The 15,717-nt window shown below is 43.7% G+C and overlaps 1 protein-coding gene across 2 annotated transcripts in view; it reads right to left on the reverse strand.

The window, feature by feature from the left end:
* Window positions 1-269: 269 nt before the first annotated feature.
* Window positions 270-15,717, reverse strand: part of GPR50 (G protein-coupled receptor 50) — a 47,323-nt gene continuing 31,875 nt past the window's right edge. Inside the window, exons 1-2 of one of the 2 annotated variants that reach the window (XM_055818057.1) lie at window positions 8,150-14,777; window positions 270-2,338 (exon numbers count right to left, since the gene is read on the reverse strand). In XM_055818057.1, coding sequence (XP_055674032.1) covers window positions 1,473-2,338; window positions 8,150-8,153 — 870 coding nt within the window. In that variant the 5' untranslated portion in view covers window positions 8,154-14,777 and the 3' untranslated portion in view covers window positions 270-1,472. Of the gene's footprint in view, window positions 2,339-8,149; window positions 14,778-15,717 lie in introns of those variants that run through there. The other variant, XM_055818056.1, reaches the window with a different exon arrangement.

Below are 15,717 nucleotides of genomic sequence, written 5' to 3' on the forward strand. Positions count from 1 at the left end.
TGTCCTTATTAGACCCACAGTGTTCAGACCTGCTTCTCTCCATCACACAGCTCCCACTGCCTCTCAGTACACCAGCATCAAGCCAGGTTTGCTAGCTTGAAGGTCAAGTCGCACCAGGGGAGTTCTACCTGTTGATTTTATGGGACTGTTTCAAAGCAGGATCCACACATTTAAAACCATAAGGAGATGAATTCACAGTGAAGCTAAGGAAAAAAAGAAGTCTTATATACAGACAGCTGCCATCACACACCCCCACCCACCCACCCACCCCATTAAAGAAAGCTTTATCTTTGCCCATGTGCTTGTTTCTAATGTGATACTGTCCTTTCCAGCACTTCAGGACATTGTTTCCAATGACACAGATAACAGAATTCAGGCTTTAACTGAGAACTGATGTATGAATATGCTTAAGTAGCTTTCCTCTCCCAGGCCCATGAATTTGTACAGCTTTTGTACAGGAATAAAATGGGAAAAAATTCTCCAGGGTTTGTTTTGGGTTTTTTTCACCCAATCAAATTCATGTTATGTAGTGGGAAAAAGGAGACAAGTTTGGAACAAACACTTCCTTCCTCTTCTCCCTTTGTCTGCAAGTGTAAATATTACTGGAACTTAAAAGCCAGCATCTACATTAAACAGATGGGACTCTGCTATGTTCATCTTTTTTGTGATGGTCATGTAGCAGAGACTTCTGAAAAACATTTGGCATGAATTCTGGCCATGACAGGATACTGCCTAAATTGGAATCAGGCTCCAAGAATCTTCCTGCAATTAGATTATGTCATATGTTATATTCTTACTCACAGCCTGGAAAGGAGAGTGCAAGGGTACTCAATATCTGTAGATATTCAATTAAAATGAGTGCACCAGACACTGACTAGGTCTGGCTTTTGCCAGGATAGCTTCTAAACCTTAGGAGAAAAGAAAAAGGGAAATGAACACACATGCAGTGGAAGTCGTGCCTATATGTATGCTTATTGGCTAATACTATTAATACCTAACTGAAAAGGTAAAAAGTCATGCAGTTTATGCTTTGTTTGCTATAGTTTTGGTTACGTGAATGCTAAAAAAATAGAATTGAGGGTGGGGGGGAGAAAGGTTTCTTTGTAATATATGGCAATTTTGCTGGCTCTTGAAGGTTGCATTTCAAGCATAACTGCATTTCTTCATGCACTCTGGAAGCTTCCTTTCTGGAGGGTATTGGCATGCTTGTGGCAAAAGCAACCAAACTTATTAATTAGGCACATGGTTAAAGATGGCATATGAAAAAAAAAAAAAGATAAAGATGAGTCATTTCCATTCTGAAAATCCTTACTCAAAGCCTTGATGTCGCAGCGAAAAGCTGAGCATGAAAGGTAGCAGGCTCCTTCTTTGCGTGAGGGGCCCAGCAATACCAGCTGTGAAATGCACACACAGAAAGACTCTTATATATTCTATAAACCACTGTAATCCAGAATAAATAGCACTGTTCTGACTCATAAGTGTATTTCAGCTTGGTTGTTGTTTGTTACAGCTGGAGATGGTTTGCTTTTCATTCCTTCTGTCCCACCCTTGGACACATCAATGAATAGCAACCTGGGAGTTCGGAGTGTCAGCAGTATCCTTTTGTACTCCTTCCGGAAATTCTGGTTGAGAAGCCCATAGATCACAGCATTGAGGCAGCTGTTAAAATAGGCCATAAAATAGCTCAGGACGAAAAGCCATTCTGGAATGTGTGGCTGCACTTTTGAAGGATTAATTGAAACAGCAAGGCCAATAAAGTTTAATGGTCCCCAGCACACAGCAAAAAGGACAAAAACTACAAACATAGTCAAGAAATTCCGGATGTCAGCTGCTCTGAGCTTCTGCTTGCAGTCTTGTCTCACCCGGTGTTTGACTTGAATCACCAAAACCCAGATCCGTAGGTAGCAAAATGTCACGATAGACAGTGGGACAACGAAGTGAACCACCACCACTGTGATGGTGTATGACGTACTCACCGTCTGGGAGAACGTGCAGGAGTAAATCCGGGGGTCATACTGCAAGGAGCCAACGAAGAAGTTTGGCACAATTGCCACCACCGTGAGTATCCAGGTCAGACAGAGATAGCAGCAGGTGTTCTTCAGGTTGAAGAGCTTATCGTACTGAAGGCTGTGGCAGATGTAGCAGTAGCGGTTGATTGCAATTGCCGTGATGTTGAAAATGGACCCGATGACACTTAAGCCCATCAGAAACCCACTTATCTGGCAGTGAACGTTTCCCATGGTCCATCCGTTATGGAAAATGGCACTCAAGATCAGAGGGTATGGATAAACTGCAACTACAAGGTCTGCGACAGACAAACTGACGACAAAGATGTTGCCTACAAAAAAGAAGAGACCGTGAGAGGTGAGTGTAGGTCCAGATAGACAGCTTGCAACTCAGAACTCCTCTTTAGGCCTAACTCTCCTCATGGGCTTCACTCTACCCTCCATTTGGAATCTGAGGCCCTAGAAAATCAGACTTTGTTCTACTAGTGATGGAAACAGAGTAACTAGCATGATTACCCTGCATATTCCACCTTAAGAAAATTCTAAACTGGAAGTGTTACCCTTAACACTGCTGTAGCTGGGGGTCAGGTTCCAACATTCCTCTAAGTTGTGAAGAAGAGAAGGATTTCACTCTCCTTGTTAATCAGCCAGCACGACTGTAGTCAGCAGGCAGCCACCTAGCATTCACTGTCCTGCAGAGAACTTCATTCCTTTAAATACTATATAGGACACGATACTTTCTCTAACATCACACAGTGACACTTCACATAAGCTCTGTCCATCATTGGGGTGGGCAGGTTAAGTTTTCAGTGGTTTATTCATTGCACTGAGAGCAGTTGCGCGGGAAAGGTCTTTTTTGGTCTTTTGCATGTGAACAGGTATATTTTCATGAGAATTTCTGCAGTGTTCATGCTAAGGAGCATGTGTTCTTCCGGGAGCCTTGGTGAAGCCAGCCTTTAGGTGCTTATCTTATTTGGTATGTTTTCCTGTTCTGTTAATATTAAAGTTGTCCAATGCAATATGGGAGGTCAGTCACTCCTAAACTGTCTGGACCTGGGCAGGGAATATGATTAATAAGCTGCCGTCAGCCATCCCTGCAGAGTATACGCTGTAGGTTGTTCATATGGAATCTGAAACAAAGAGAGCTGAGAGTCTGTACAAACAGAAAATACTTTAAGCCTTTCTGAACTGAAAATGGCACATTGCATTGGACAACACCCATCAGCTCCACTGTGTGGAGCAGCCTCGAACGACCTGGGCAACCAGTGACTTTCTAAAAGCAGTTGCTGCTCATTTTATGAGTCTGGTGTATTTTTAGGTAGGCAAAAAGCCCTTCTGTTCCACTTGCCAGTCAGAGTAGAGGAATGCATTAAGAAAGGAACCTTGAGGTCTTTTGGGAACTGGTGTAACTACAGGACCAGCTATAATGTTGAAAAGAACATCTATCAGTATTCAGCTTTTTGACAACTGAGACAAACTCATTTCAGGAGGAGCTCAACATTGCAGTTAGAGGACAGCGCACTAGAAAAATTAGTTGTTTTTCCTAACTCTGCTATCTTCAGGTATATCTGCAATGGCAGGAAGGAATATATTACTAGAGTACCAGTAAAGGCTATGTTTAACATGTTTAAGGTGTTAACACCTATGCCCCTGTGTGTTACAGGCAACATCCCAGCTGACTGATCACACCTGCACCTTCTGTTCAAACTCTCATATCCTGCTGTCTACCAGATGATATGAAAAAACCACTAAAATTAGGCCTTTTTCTATAGTATTGATGAAATGACTCTCTGAGATCTCAGTTCAGCTAGGTCACTGGCTTCAGTATTTGGAACATACACCCAAGGACTGGCAGAAACAACAACTGCATTGCCATTGCACTTGGCTCGTTGCTATGTTTGTTGCCAATGAAACCTATCAGAACAAGTCAATAGTTCATACCAGGCAGCAGGGTCCACTTAAGACTGACTGGAAAACAGTTCAGACTTGAGAATAGCCCATGGCAGTGTGGCATTGAGACAGCTGACACAAAGCATCATTTAAAAATAAGTATTAGCAGAGGACATGTGAAGTGCTGAAATCTTTTGACAGAAAGATTTCACGTACACAAGTTTACAACAGCGCACAACTTCTGTGGCTGCTGTGCCTCAGTGCTGCTTTTTTGTGGATTTAATATCTTATTTGGAGCTTTTTAAAATGCAGTCACTGAACCTGTTCCTCATATAATTACCTCTATTTATGCCCACTGTGAAGGGCACAACCACCTGTGGCCAGGCTTAGTGCTTATGCAGGCACCCCAGATAGGAAATGCTCTTCAGCAAAACTTTAATTCATTTGATCCAAAATATGCACAACAAAAAGCACAATGTGTCCCCAGCACTAGAATTGCCTTTTGGAAAGGTTTTCAAAAACAATTTTCAAGATAGCAAAACAGAGACAGACAGTTATCAGCAACCCAATTTAGGAGATTCCAGAGGATGCTGGAGACAGACTCCACTGATGGGACTACAACTGTCCCTCTTCACTGGTACCTGTCCCACTTGGATACACATTTATATACACAGGTGGTTGGAAAGCAAGCCTCTGCGTTTTCTGGGGATGAAAGACAGCAGCATTCAACAGCCAGTTCTGAATCAGGCAAAGCAGAACAAAGCTGGATATTCCCTACTTAAGACAGCACATCAGTGAATTTAATCCAAAACTTAGCAAAATCATAGGGACAATTAGCCTCACATCACTGCCAGCTGCTGGGAGAAATGAGCAGTCTCTGTCAGTCTTTCTTCACTAACTTGAATAGTTGGGAGGAAGTAAAAATATAGGGGTGTGTGTGGAAATCTATAAAAATAATATTCACAGGATGGATTTAGTAGCTTGGATTCAATCCAAGAGCACAGTATTGAGTGTATTATTTTGACAGCACTTCATTGCATGTTGCTCCAGCAGGGAGATAATGAAACGATTTTATCAAGACAAGAATAATCTCCTCCTCTACTTGGAGAGCAAACCTGCCATCCTCTGTTCTGTGCTTTCACCTTGCAATCTTGGCTCTCCTATCAGCTAGAAGGCCTATCTCCCTGACAGGGTGTCAGGTGCCTGAAAACAAGGTCAGAAAGGTTCACTCAGTACTATTGCACAAAACCAAACCCATCTTCCATTTTACTTGGCAATGTGGTCGACTTCACGTTTTTGTTCTGGTGAGAAGAACATGAAGGTCAGACCGATATAACAGCCACTTGCCAGTCAGTCCTCTGAAAAATCAGTGCATTTTTAACAACTGAGTACTGAAAAGAGGGGACACATTGCATGCCCCCAATGCAGCACACACCCTTCAAAGCATGGGAACTGGCTGTTGGCTAATTATTAAAATAGGAGTACCCCGAGTTAAACATTGCTTCAGCCTCACCATCCCTGGTCTGCTATGTGACCTTCATGTGCTGGGCCCTGTGGACATCCTTGTCCTCTGTAGGATGAGATCAGACCCTCACTCCCAAAAACACTGCAGAATGGCAAGCCATCTGATGAGTGGCTTTTAGGGAAGGTAAAGAGCAGTGTCCTGCCAACGATCTTCACTACTGTATTTTTTTTACATTTTTTCCACTATAAAACAAAGGAGTCCTGCCCATAAATAATACCAGCAGGACTTTATCTCAAATTTAAAATTATCTGCTTCTGTGACACTATTTTCAGATGTATCATTTTCTCTTTGTGGGCATGTGACTATATTTCCTTATTAGCTTCCACATTTTCCGTCCTGTTTTTAACTTCTACTTAGTATAAAATGGTTGATGTGCCACGGTGTTCTGTTCCCCAGCTGTGTTGGAGAAAGGCAAGCCCGTCACAAGCATACTGGCAATACAGACTTGGCCACCTTTTCAGAGAAGATATAAATCTTTCTACATTATAGAGGTCCAACACAAAGCTATATAGATGTATGATAGCCTGTTATCCATGAAGTGTTTGGAAAAAAACCCCCACGAAACAACCTGAAGCCCAGCAGCAGAGATTATAAGCACGTGCAAGTAATACAAAAGGGAGTTTATCCCAGAACATCTTCTGCCCTAGTACTCCTGCCTTTGAGCTCCACTCCTGCATCCCATACTCCTATAATCCTATTTCTGCTCACTACAACAGCCTGCTCCTCTATTCCAGCAGTTCCCTGGCCCTGCCTCTCATTTTGCCTGGATTATCCAACAACACAGGTTATCTGAGGACTTACTGTCAAGTCCTGGTGCTAGGAAATACCGCAACGAGTTCTGCAGATCAATAAAGTACATTCATAAAGGTCTTCAGTGGCAGGTTGCCCAAACAGCACCTGACTTTCATACAAAAGGACATCGTTCTTCTACAGAGATTAACTGAGCATTGCTGTACAAATACAAGGGTCATTGGCCCTGCTGGCCTCAAGAGGCTGTTGGAAATCCCTTGGTGCAGAAGCTCCAGTTGCAGAGATCTAGCCTCTCCCTGCTGTTCCCACACAGCAGCTGCAGGCTGTCCTTTAGTACACACAGGCTGTGTTTTCGGTATCCTGAACCTAGAAGCAGGGTTAAAATTTAAGGCAGGCTTAGGGGGAAAGGAGGTAAAATATTTTTCTGAAAATTGGCTGTTCTTCTACATCTCAGAATGTCCATAGCAAGCACCCAAAACTCTTCTTCTGTTATCCATATGAAACTCTCTCTGGCTGACATTCCTTGCTGAGATATTACAGAACTGTTTGCTTCAGGTTAATAAGATACAGACACTCAATGCAGCCTGAGGCCGACACTTATCTGTAAACTCAATGCCGAAATTGAAAAGTCCTGAGTGACAGGAGTTGCACCAAAGCCGAGACAGTTTTGTGGATCAACTTCTGCTCGCCCGGCAGCATGCAGCTCCAACTGAGGAGGAAAGAGGGCTTTGCTGCCCAGGGTGCCCCTCCTGCCAACCACCTTGCAGGCATCTGAGTTGCTCCCAAATAGCTGGTGCCCAGCACAGCATTTTGAGGCAAAGAAAACTACATACAACAGCTTCAAGACCAGCAGGTGAGAAGCTGACCCATGACAGACATGAGTCCCGTGGGGGCTCGCTGCATGAGCAGTCCCCCCACTGTCCCAACCTCTCTCGAGCAGTGAGATCAGATTCTAGTGCCTGTCTGGCTGTAGCCAGAATAGCTGACGGTGTTAGAACAGCAGGTATAGAAACCTGTGTTGAGAAAAACATGCTAAGATACACAGTGACATAACGCTAAAGTTTGTTGGGGTGACTGGCATGTTTACAGTGACACCTTACTATTTGTGGTTTATATAAAAAAAGTCTTAAAACTTCATGTTTCTCCTTTCAAGTTTTATGAAAAAACTCAACACTCACATCCACAAGAAGATACACTGGAATTAAGACTCACATCAATCTCAGAGAAATATATATATAAAATAAGGTTCAGTAAACAATTTAACAGGCTGTGACTGTAAAGCAAGCCTCTGATGACCACTTACCGTAACCTAACACTCTCTGTTTAACCTTCCAAAGCTTATGTTCACTGCAAAACAGAAACAAAATGTGCTGTTTGCTCCAAGCAAAAAGATAAAGTAATAAAAGCTTTATTCAGCATGCAACAAGACTCTTTATTAGCTTTGATAGCCTCCTTTTCTTGTCTATTTTTACCTGCCACTCACTGTGCATTTCCTTATATTTCACTAACCTCCAGTCTGCAGACGTGAAGTGTATACTCGGTTCTGCAAACTAACGGCAGTTCATAGAAAACACTTTCCAATCAATTTTGTTCTTTTTATAATATAAAGATACCATTGAGTGTGTGCAATCATACTGTTGTAATTTAAACAGATAATGACACTGGGGTGTTGGGGGATCCTGATCCGGCAGCCCTCACCGACAAGCATTTCTTACATCACAAACTCTTAACGGATCACTTTGGGGGAGACAGTGTTCACCCCAGTAAAGACCATTAAGAACCATCTTTCTGTAGGGGACTACAACCCATGTCACTGCTCCATGCAAACTCTTGGCTTCCAGGGCACTGTGAACACTGCACACACAGCAACAAAATGGCACATGAGAAATCCCAGACGGCTAATTGCTGCCTCTTTTCAGCATTCTGATAAGCACTGATGCATCCAACGTGCTTGTACAACAGTCCAGCGTGTACTTACCCATTTTGACAACTGAAAATGTTTGACAGGGGAGCACAAGTGAAAATCAGAGAAACCCTCCCCAAGATCCAGGCAACAGGAAAAAAAAAAAAGATATGTTGTTCAAGTCATTAATCCACAAATTCCAATTGAGGATTTGATTTGTGTATTTAGGAAGTCTGTTCAACAAAAGAAATAAACAAAAGAAAGTAAAAAGCATTCAATCAATTATCTGTTATCACTGCTCCATCAGGATTCAGAGGGGGATAAAGCGTGGTTTCCTGCAGTTAAATAGACAATGCAGTTGGGCTGCCCACTGGTCTCAGTTTCTGACTGTGCTGCATAAAATGATACAGCGGGTAATGAACAGACAGGACTGGAGGTGTTGCCAGCCCACAGCATCCTTAGGATGTTAGGCTAGAGTACATGGAGATATCCAATTTAAGAACATCATGAAGGTCCTAGACAAAAGCAGAAAACTCCAGAATAATTTAACTTTTCCTGGCAAAAGTCCTTTGAGATCTCTCAGCACAATTGTGAATTCAGAGAACAGCAGTATGCCCTGGGCTACCGACCGTTACCTGGTTTACTGGCATTGTTCCCTATGGGAAAACTGTGGGCACTTAGTGCTGCCTCCTGCCTTGTGCCAGCCCCACATCCACGCAGGAGCAAGGCCAGGGCAGAGCAGGAGGCACTCTGCAAAGTGAAGTCTCAGCCTCCTCCTGTGCTCTTCATGACCAGATGTTTCGGCATCACTTTGGCATCACGAGTGCAAGCTTCATGAGCCATCTCATCAGTATATCACCACAGTTGCATGAAAGCTGCCTTTCCCTCTGGACCTGTGAGAAAGACTTACTTCCAGGAGGAGGAGAAAAACCTCACAGTATTTACTGAAGTAGAAAGGACCAGCTCCCCAGCACTTCAATTACATTTATTTTGTTATGCGCTATACATTATTTTGGCTGATGGTTTAAGAAAGGAATTGATTACACTGCCAGATAGAGGACTGGATTACTGGATTTAAGATTTACTTTTAGGTCATGACCTTTTAATTGCATTGCTGTCAAAAACATATTTGAGCCATGCCTTCAGCTGCTCTGATTGAATGTAGTGAAGGGCAATCATTTGCAGTGTTTACACCCCAGAGATTCATAACTTTCATTTGGCTAAGGCCATCCAGATTCAAAGTCATTTCTGAGCTCAGAAGTCTGTGGAAATGGGCTGAAAATTAGAGACCAGCCCTGCTCACATGGTTTCTTATCTTTCCTTATATCACTTACCATTACACTGGAAACAATGTAAAGGAGGTGATTTTTTCCCGCAGTGTGATGCAGAAGGTATCTGGACATTCACTCTCAACTGAATAAAAATTATTTCAATTATTTCTTCTTCTGGACCTTGAAAAAGAGGTCGGCCCTCTTTTGGTACCAGTGCAGAGTGACTGCCCCCTATTCAGAGTTTCAGATATTATAAAATCCAAAAGATGTTTTTAGACCACCCCAGAGAAACACTATTTTGCAAACTTCCCCCTGTTATTCCACATTAATCCTAACATGTCTGGCTCAACTTAGGCACACCTTTGTGAAACGATGATCTGAAGATAGTATAAAGAAAGGGGAAACAATGTCAAGTTGACATTTTACCTACCCCTAACAATGTTCAACTTTTTTAAAATAGCACATTCTGTTCATCTATGAGCCTTTTAATGACTCCTTCCTGTGTTTCCCTGGAAGTTCTGACCCTTCACATGAGGGAAATCTTCTGGATTTCTAAACTTAGCTCTTGTTAGGGTGTTTTTCCTGGATGCAATGATGGCAACTAGATCTGCTAGTAATGAAGGAGGAATACGTGGTGGTCTTCATCTGGCTCTCAACATACACCAAAAAAAGTGCTAAAACGTACCCCATCTGCTTACGTGCCCCTGACTCCTGTCATTTAACTGTTATCTTCATCAAACTCGGAGCCTGCAGCCAGGTTAGAGTTAGCAAGCCAACCAACTTAAAAGTTCCTCCCTGTATCGCTTCCAAATGCTTGGGGTTCAGATAGCTCGGAAACACGGGCTGCCTTCACAGCGCGTCCCAGCAAGGCAGATGGAGAGCAAGTGCTGGAGGCAGGAGGCCCTTGGGGCCACCCTCCCATCTGCACCTAGCGAGAGGGAGCCTCAGCACCCCGTCAGCACCAGCCGAGCCCGCGCAGCACGGCCTGCAGTGTCTGACTCCTCAAGGACAGCATGGCTGATGGCTACTTATTCCCTAGGGCAGCTTCCTGTGGGAGCTGACAGGTCTTTGGGAAGAGTCTGAACAAATCCTCCTGCAGCTGTAGAAGAGTGAGACTAGCTACCCAAACTCCCACTTGACACACTGGTTACCAGCACCATCCTCCGAATTAGAGCTGTTTACCCTGCTTTTCTGCCTGAAATCCCTGCTGAGTGGTACTATGTGATTTTAAGCAGCTGCCTAATTCCCATCCAGGCTATGTAGGAAGTGCAGGCTGATGCCCTTACGTTTACCCTCACACACTGGCCACAGGAGCGCAGAGATGAGCTCTACCAGCCCGTGTTAACTCCAAGCTCATTATTTATCACCTGGTTTGTAAAGTGCTCTGAAACAGGAAAGGCCCTGTATAAACATAAATGTGAGTTACTGCCAGCATCCATTGAAACGACAAACCAGCATCCATCCTCTCCTGGTCCTGGCAGCTGTACCACCACCATTTGCCATCTGTTACAATTCTAAAATAAAATCTGTGAACTCAGGCCTAATAGACTTAATAATGCTCTTTTGCTATTGGTGCTGGTCAAAGTGTGTTTCTGGCCTGGAAAGAAGCTATGTGCAAGCAACCAATTCCTAGGCAGCTGTCAGGCAGAGCATATACTCAGATCTGAATACAGCAGACTTTAGTGATAAAAATCATGTCTGACTGCCCTGGTGAGCCCTGCCGAACCGCCTCAGCTGAGCCAGGAGCTGGCTCCTGCTCCTCCTCCTGCTTCACCAGCACAGTTTGTTGACTAAACCTTCGTGACAGCACCAGTCACTACACCCATGGACCTCCACTGCAAGGAGCAGGTGTCACCCTGCCACCACTAACAGCTTGTTTTGGCCTCCCAGCCTTGCAATCGCATGGATCAGTCTCTCTCCAGTCCCAGCTCTTTCTATTTATTTGGTGGGGATGAAAGGCTTTTTCTTTTTTTCCTTGTAACTCTTATGAATTGTAGATGGAAATTATGAAGCTAACAACAAAAAAAAAATCACCACACAAAAATGCTTCTATCAGTGAAGGACATTTAGCCTTTAATTCATTCTGGACCAAATCTTCTCCAAGTCTGCCACAGGCAACACCTTTTCAGACTGTGGCTGCTCTGTTGGTTAAGCCTCTAGGATGGACCAAAGAAGTTGTATGAGGTGAGGACTGTCCAAAGCAAAGAGGTAGAGACTCAAAGCAGCCAGCTTTCCCCTATGAAACCCTAAAGGCACTTCTTTATTATAAGGGTTGTTTGTCATGCACATGGAGTCCCTTTTGGGTTGCATTGCACGCTGTAATATCAAATTCAGATGCCCTTTTCAAGACCACCTTAATGCCCTTTTTAAAGATTCAGACTTGAAACGAAGTAGTATTGTGCAGTACTCAACTTCAGGAGAGAGCAAGCTGAGCTTAGAACAGAGAGTGCTCAGTTTGGACACAGACCAGCACAACACAAAATGCTGCCCCGAATCCAGCCTCACTTTCTAACGGAGGCTCGGGACAGAGCTCTGACCCATTCTGATCCTGGCAGCAGGATCTCCTTTCGCATTCTGTCCAACAAGAACAAGAGACTAACATAAAAATAAGTCACTTGCCATACAAAAACAGAGCTAATTTTTAGACACAGGAGTAATTAACATATGAAATAAATAAGCCTTAAATCAATGATTAGAGGGATAGTAATAGAAGAACTTGAGCTGACAGACCAGAGTTATGCTGGGTACGCACACTGAGACAGAGCACCTGTGCTCTGAGCATCCTCAGCTCAGGGATGCTGAGAAGGGTTCCTGTGTCTGGAGGAAGCTTATCCCCTTTTCCCACTCTGGGTTGTTCTAAGGAGGGCTGTTTCCCTTGCCACCTCAGGAACTTCAGAAATTCCTGTTCTCCACTGCCAAGAGAGATTACTCTGTGCCAGAAACACTATTTAGCCAAAATCCCTTTCTCATCTGTTTTGGAAACAAATGCCAGTCCTTGAACCCGAAAATCTGATCTCACACAGGTAGGGCAAATCTGAAACAAACCCAGTGCAAGTGGGCTTGTCAATCTGCTACCTCTGCAAGCTGTCTTGAAAAGCATTACATGGAAGTTGTACTGGCCTGCACTTGTCTTACAGTATTACAGGGCAAATCTTAGGTTTATTAATTAAGAGAAACTGTCCTGCGTCAAAGCCCAAGGAAAGGGGAATGCAGGGATGTAAGGAGAACAGTCGTCGTTGCATAACTTGCAGGGGGAAAGCAGACTTGCTTACAGGCAAATGAACACTGCAGAGGTGCATTTAATTTGCCTTAGCTGTTAAATCTGTCCTCACTGTAATTACACAGCAGCAGCATCCTCTTGCTATAAACACATAGAATAAACATGCTAAAAACATGGCTGGCAGGAGATGGAGGGAAAGCAGGCCTGTTTGCCTCCGTCTTTACTCTCCCCCTGGTGCTCTCAGATAATTCTCCAGACTCAGCCTACTTGGGTCTTCCTGTCTGACACACCCAGTGTTCATCCTGACACCCCAAGATCTGATCAGCCAGAGGATGGATGTCTTCCTAAACCAAAGCTGGCCTTCTAAAGTCCCTCCTTGATTTGGGCTTGGGGTGAGGAATTCACTGGTCGAGCAAAGACCTCACTGACATGACTGGTGAGCAGGGGCCAGCACACCCCGCTGTGGACGGAGATGTGCTGAGCACATACCAGATTTCTCATAAATGGCCTTTTCACCAACCACTGTAACAAACCATCTCCTTTCTGCTCACCTTTTCAGCACTGAAAACATAGGGTCTGCTAGTTAAGTACTGAATCAAATAGACGTTACCTAAATGAAAGCTTGGGTGTTAGAGCAGTAGCAGGGTGATAATCAGGGAAAGATATTTCTGCACAGCTCCCATCAGAGTTAGGAAAAAGGAACGTAAATGGGATCCCCTTTATCTCCTTTATCTTGTCGTAGGCTACAGCATGGTCCTGGTATGCCTTACAGTGCTGCACTGCAGTTGATTGGGTTTTCTTCTGATGACCTTAATATATTTTTTCAAACACTTGGTAGCCAATGTTATAAAAGTAGGTTATAAAAAAAGAAACATGGGGTAGATTTAGTGTACAGAATTCCTTCCTGTCCACAGTTTTTTTTCTCCTGTGGCCTCACACGAGACCTGGCAATGAAGCAGGTACTGCCACAGTATGCACATGCAGCAAGGATGAGGCTGGAAGAGAAGTGGTACCAACAAGGGACAGGAAAGCAGCGTATCTGGGGGGAGCTACTTACGTTCCTGTGCATAGCCAGCCCTCCAAACCCAGCATCCAGCCCCACAGCAAGGGAAAGGGTTGAGCTACCTAAATTACTGTTCATCCAGCCTTCACAATCTGCTAGGAAGATGACTAATATTCCTTACATTACAGATGGGGAAAGAAAAAGACCCAAGGTTTGATGGCTTTGTCAACACTATGTGAACTGTGAGAGAAGTAGTGCATGTAAGTTTGAGACTAGAAAGTACAAGAAAATGTATTCTGCACCTCCTGTTTCATTCACAACTATTTACTAATCCCATTGGAAATGGAGAGCTACTTTCACCTGGGAACACTTTAGGGGCTCTGATACAATTGCATGGGCAAAAGTCCAATGCAAACAGCTAAAGCTGATTCAATCAGAATAATAATGATACTGGAAAAAATTACCTAAAAAAACCAATGTATGCCCTAAAGGATCTTTTCCATTTTCCCAGAAATGAGTCCAAAAAACAGTGTTTCCCAGAACATCATCAAAAGCTTTGCTCCAGATATTCCACAGGGTTTACAGGACTCATGTCAAGGCTGGGTACAGGATGGGCAACAAGAAACTATCACTGATGTGAGAAACTTGGACTAGGGAGTCCCAAATGTATTGCTGGAAGGCATCTGCTTCGGTTTTTTTCCTAATGACTTATAAAACTTAATCGATTATCTTAGAGGTGCAATGGGTGGGTATATTAAAACAGAAAAGATGGTTTTGCAGTAAAGTCCACAGTCGACATGTTCTGACACGAGCCCACGTGAACAAATTGTTCAAATGGGTGTGCTCTAACATGGATCTCAACAGGGAGTCTAACGGTAGCTAATATCCAGGTCATAACTGATGAGGCTGGCAGACACAGACACCTCTGCCATTAACAGCTTCCAGTACAAGAGCATCGCTGGATTCTGCTCTTACACAAACAACATTTTGCCCTCAGCAAAAAACACCAGAAAGAATAAGACATGGAAAAAAAGGCCATGCATGTCAGCCAAAGAAACTCAGAGGTACTTAGCTCAATTTCCTGATCCTGAAATACCCCCAAGTCCTACTTTCTCATCTGTAGTGATAAGGGCAAGCCTACTTTTAGAGTCGTAGAATCAACACCAAGTGACAGTGCTTTCTGTGTCTCCCCAAACTTCCCCCCCCTTCCCTTTTTACCTCTGCTGAACTTTTTCCAGCACAAAATAAATCACAGAGATTTCTTCTCTCTAAAACTCCTTAACATCCATATCAGGATACTTCAAAGTGGTAAGGGGTAACTTGAGCCTTCTGACTCCCATTATGAGCCAGGGAGGCTCAGAGAGGGCTGCATGCGAGCCCTTCCATGCCAATCCCGCATGGACCTCTCTTTTCAGCCAGCTGGTGGTTGGTGAGGGAGACTCTGCTCCCCCTTTCAGTGTTTGTATGGCCAAGGGTATCGCTGTGAAACCCATTGGTGACAACAGAGCTGGAAGGGACCCTGGGAGGTCGGTTGACCATACATCTCAGACACAGTGTCTCCTCCTAAAAATTACTGACACAAAGGAGCATTTCCTGATCGACATTTCCCTTACTCAAACCCAAGCTGCCTTGCTAAAAAAAGATGTTTAGACAAGTGCTGGTTGAGCAAGCTCAGAAACAAAGGAATAATTCAACAGCTGAGACCTGCCCCCAGGCAGGGGCAAAACAGAGGAAGAGCTATGGCTTTCCACACTGCCTTCTGCTCCTGAGTGCTGGAATTTCTCAGTTTTAGAGGGCACACTTCCATGTGCCATCTTCTTCAAAGACAAGGGAAATGGTCAAGATTCCTAAGTTTCTAAAAGAAAAACCTCACTCACTCCATGCAATTTCTGAAAAGCCCTCTTCTCCACTCCTAGACTTTCTTTATCTAAGAAGAGCATTTTTAAGGAGCTGTCATGTATTAAGCCTAAGATATTACTTCCTGCCTCCCAGTCTCTTCAGAGCCTTTTGTGACCCTCCATTTCCTCTCTTTAGTAGGATTCACTGATATTTTTCATCTAATTGCTGAAATCCCATGTTGTTATCTGTCCCCAGTGAAGTATTTTTGTTTATCAATAAACTCCAAAGTAACAAAAGATTTAAGGATGAA

This window comes from Falco peregrinus, chromosome 13 (genome assembly GCF_023634155.1).
Source record: "Falco peregrinus isolate bFalPer1 chromosome 13, bFalPer1.pri, whole genome shotgun sequence".
NCBI classification, from domain to species: domain Eukaryota; kingdom Metazoa; phylum Chordata; class Aves; order Falconiformes; family Falconidae; genus Falco; species Falco peregrinus.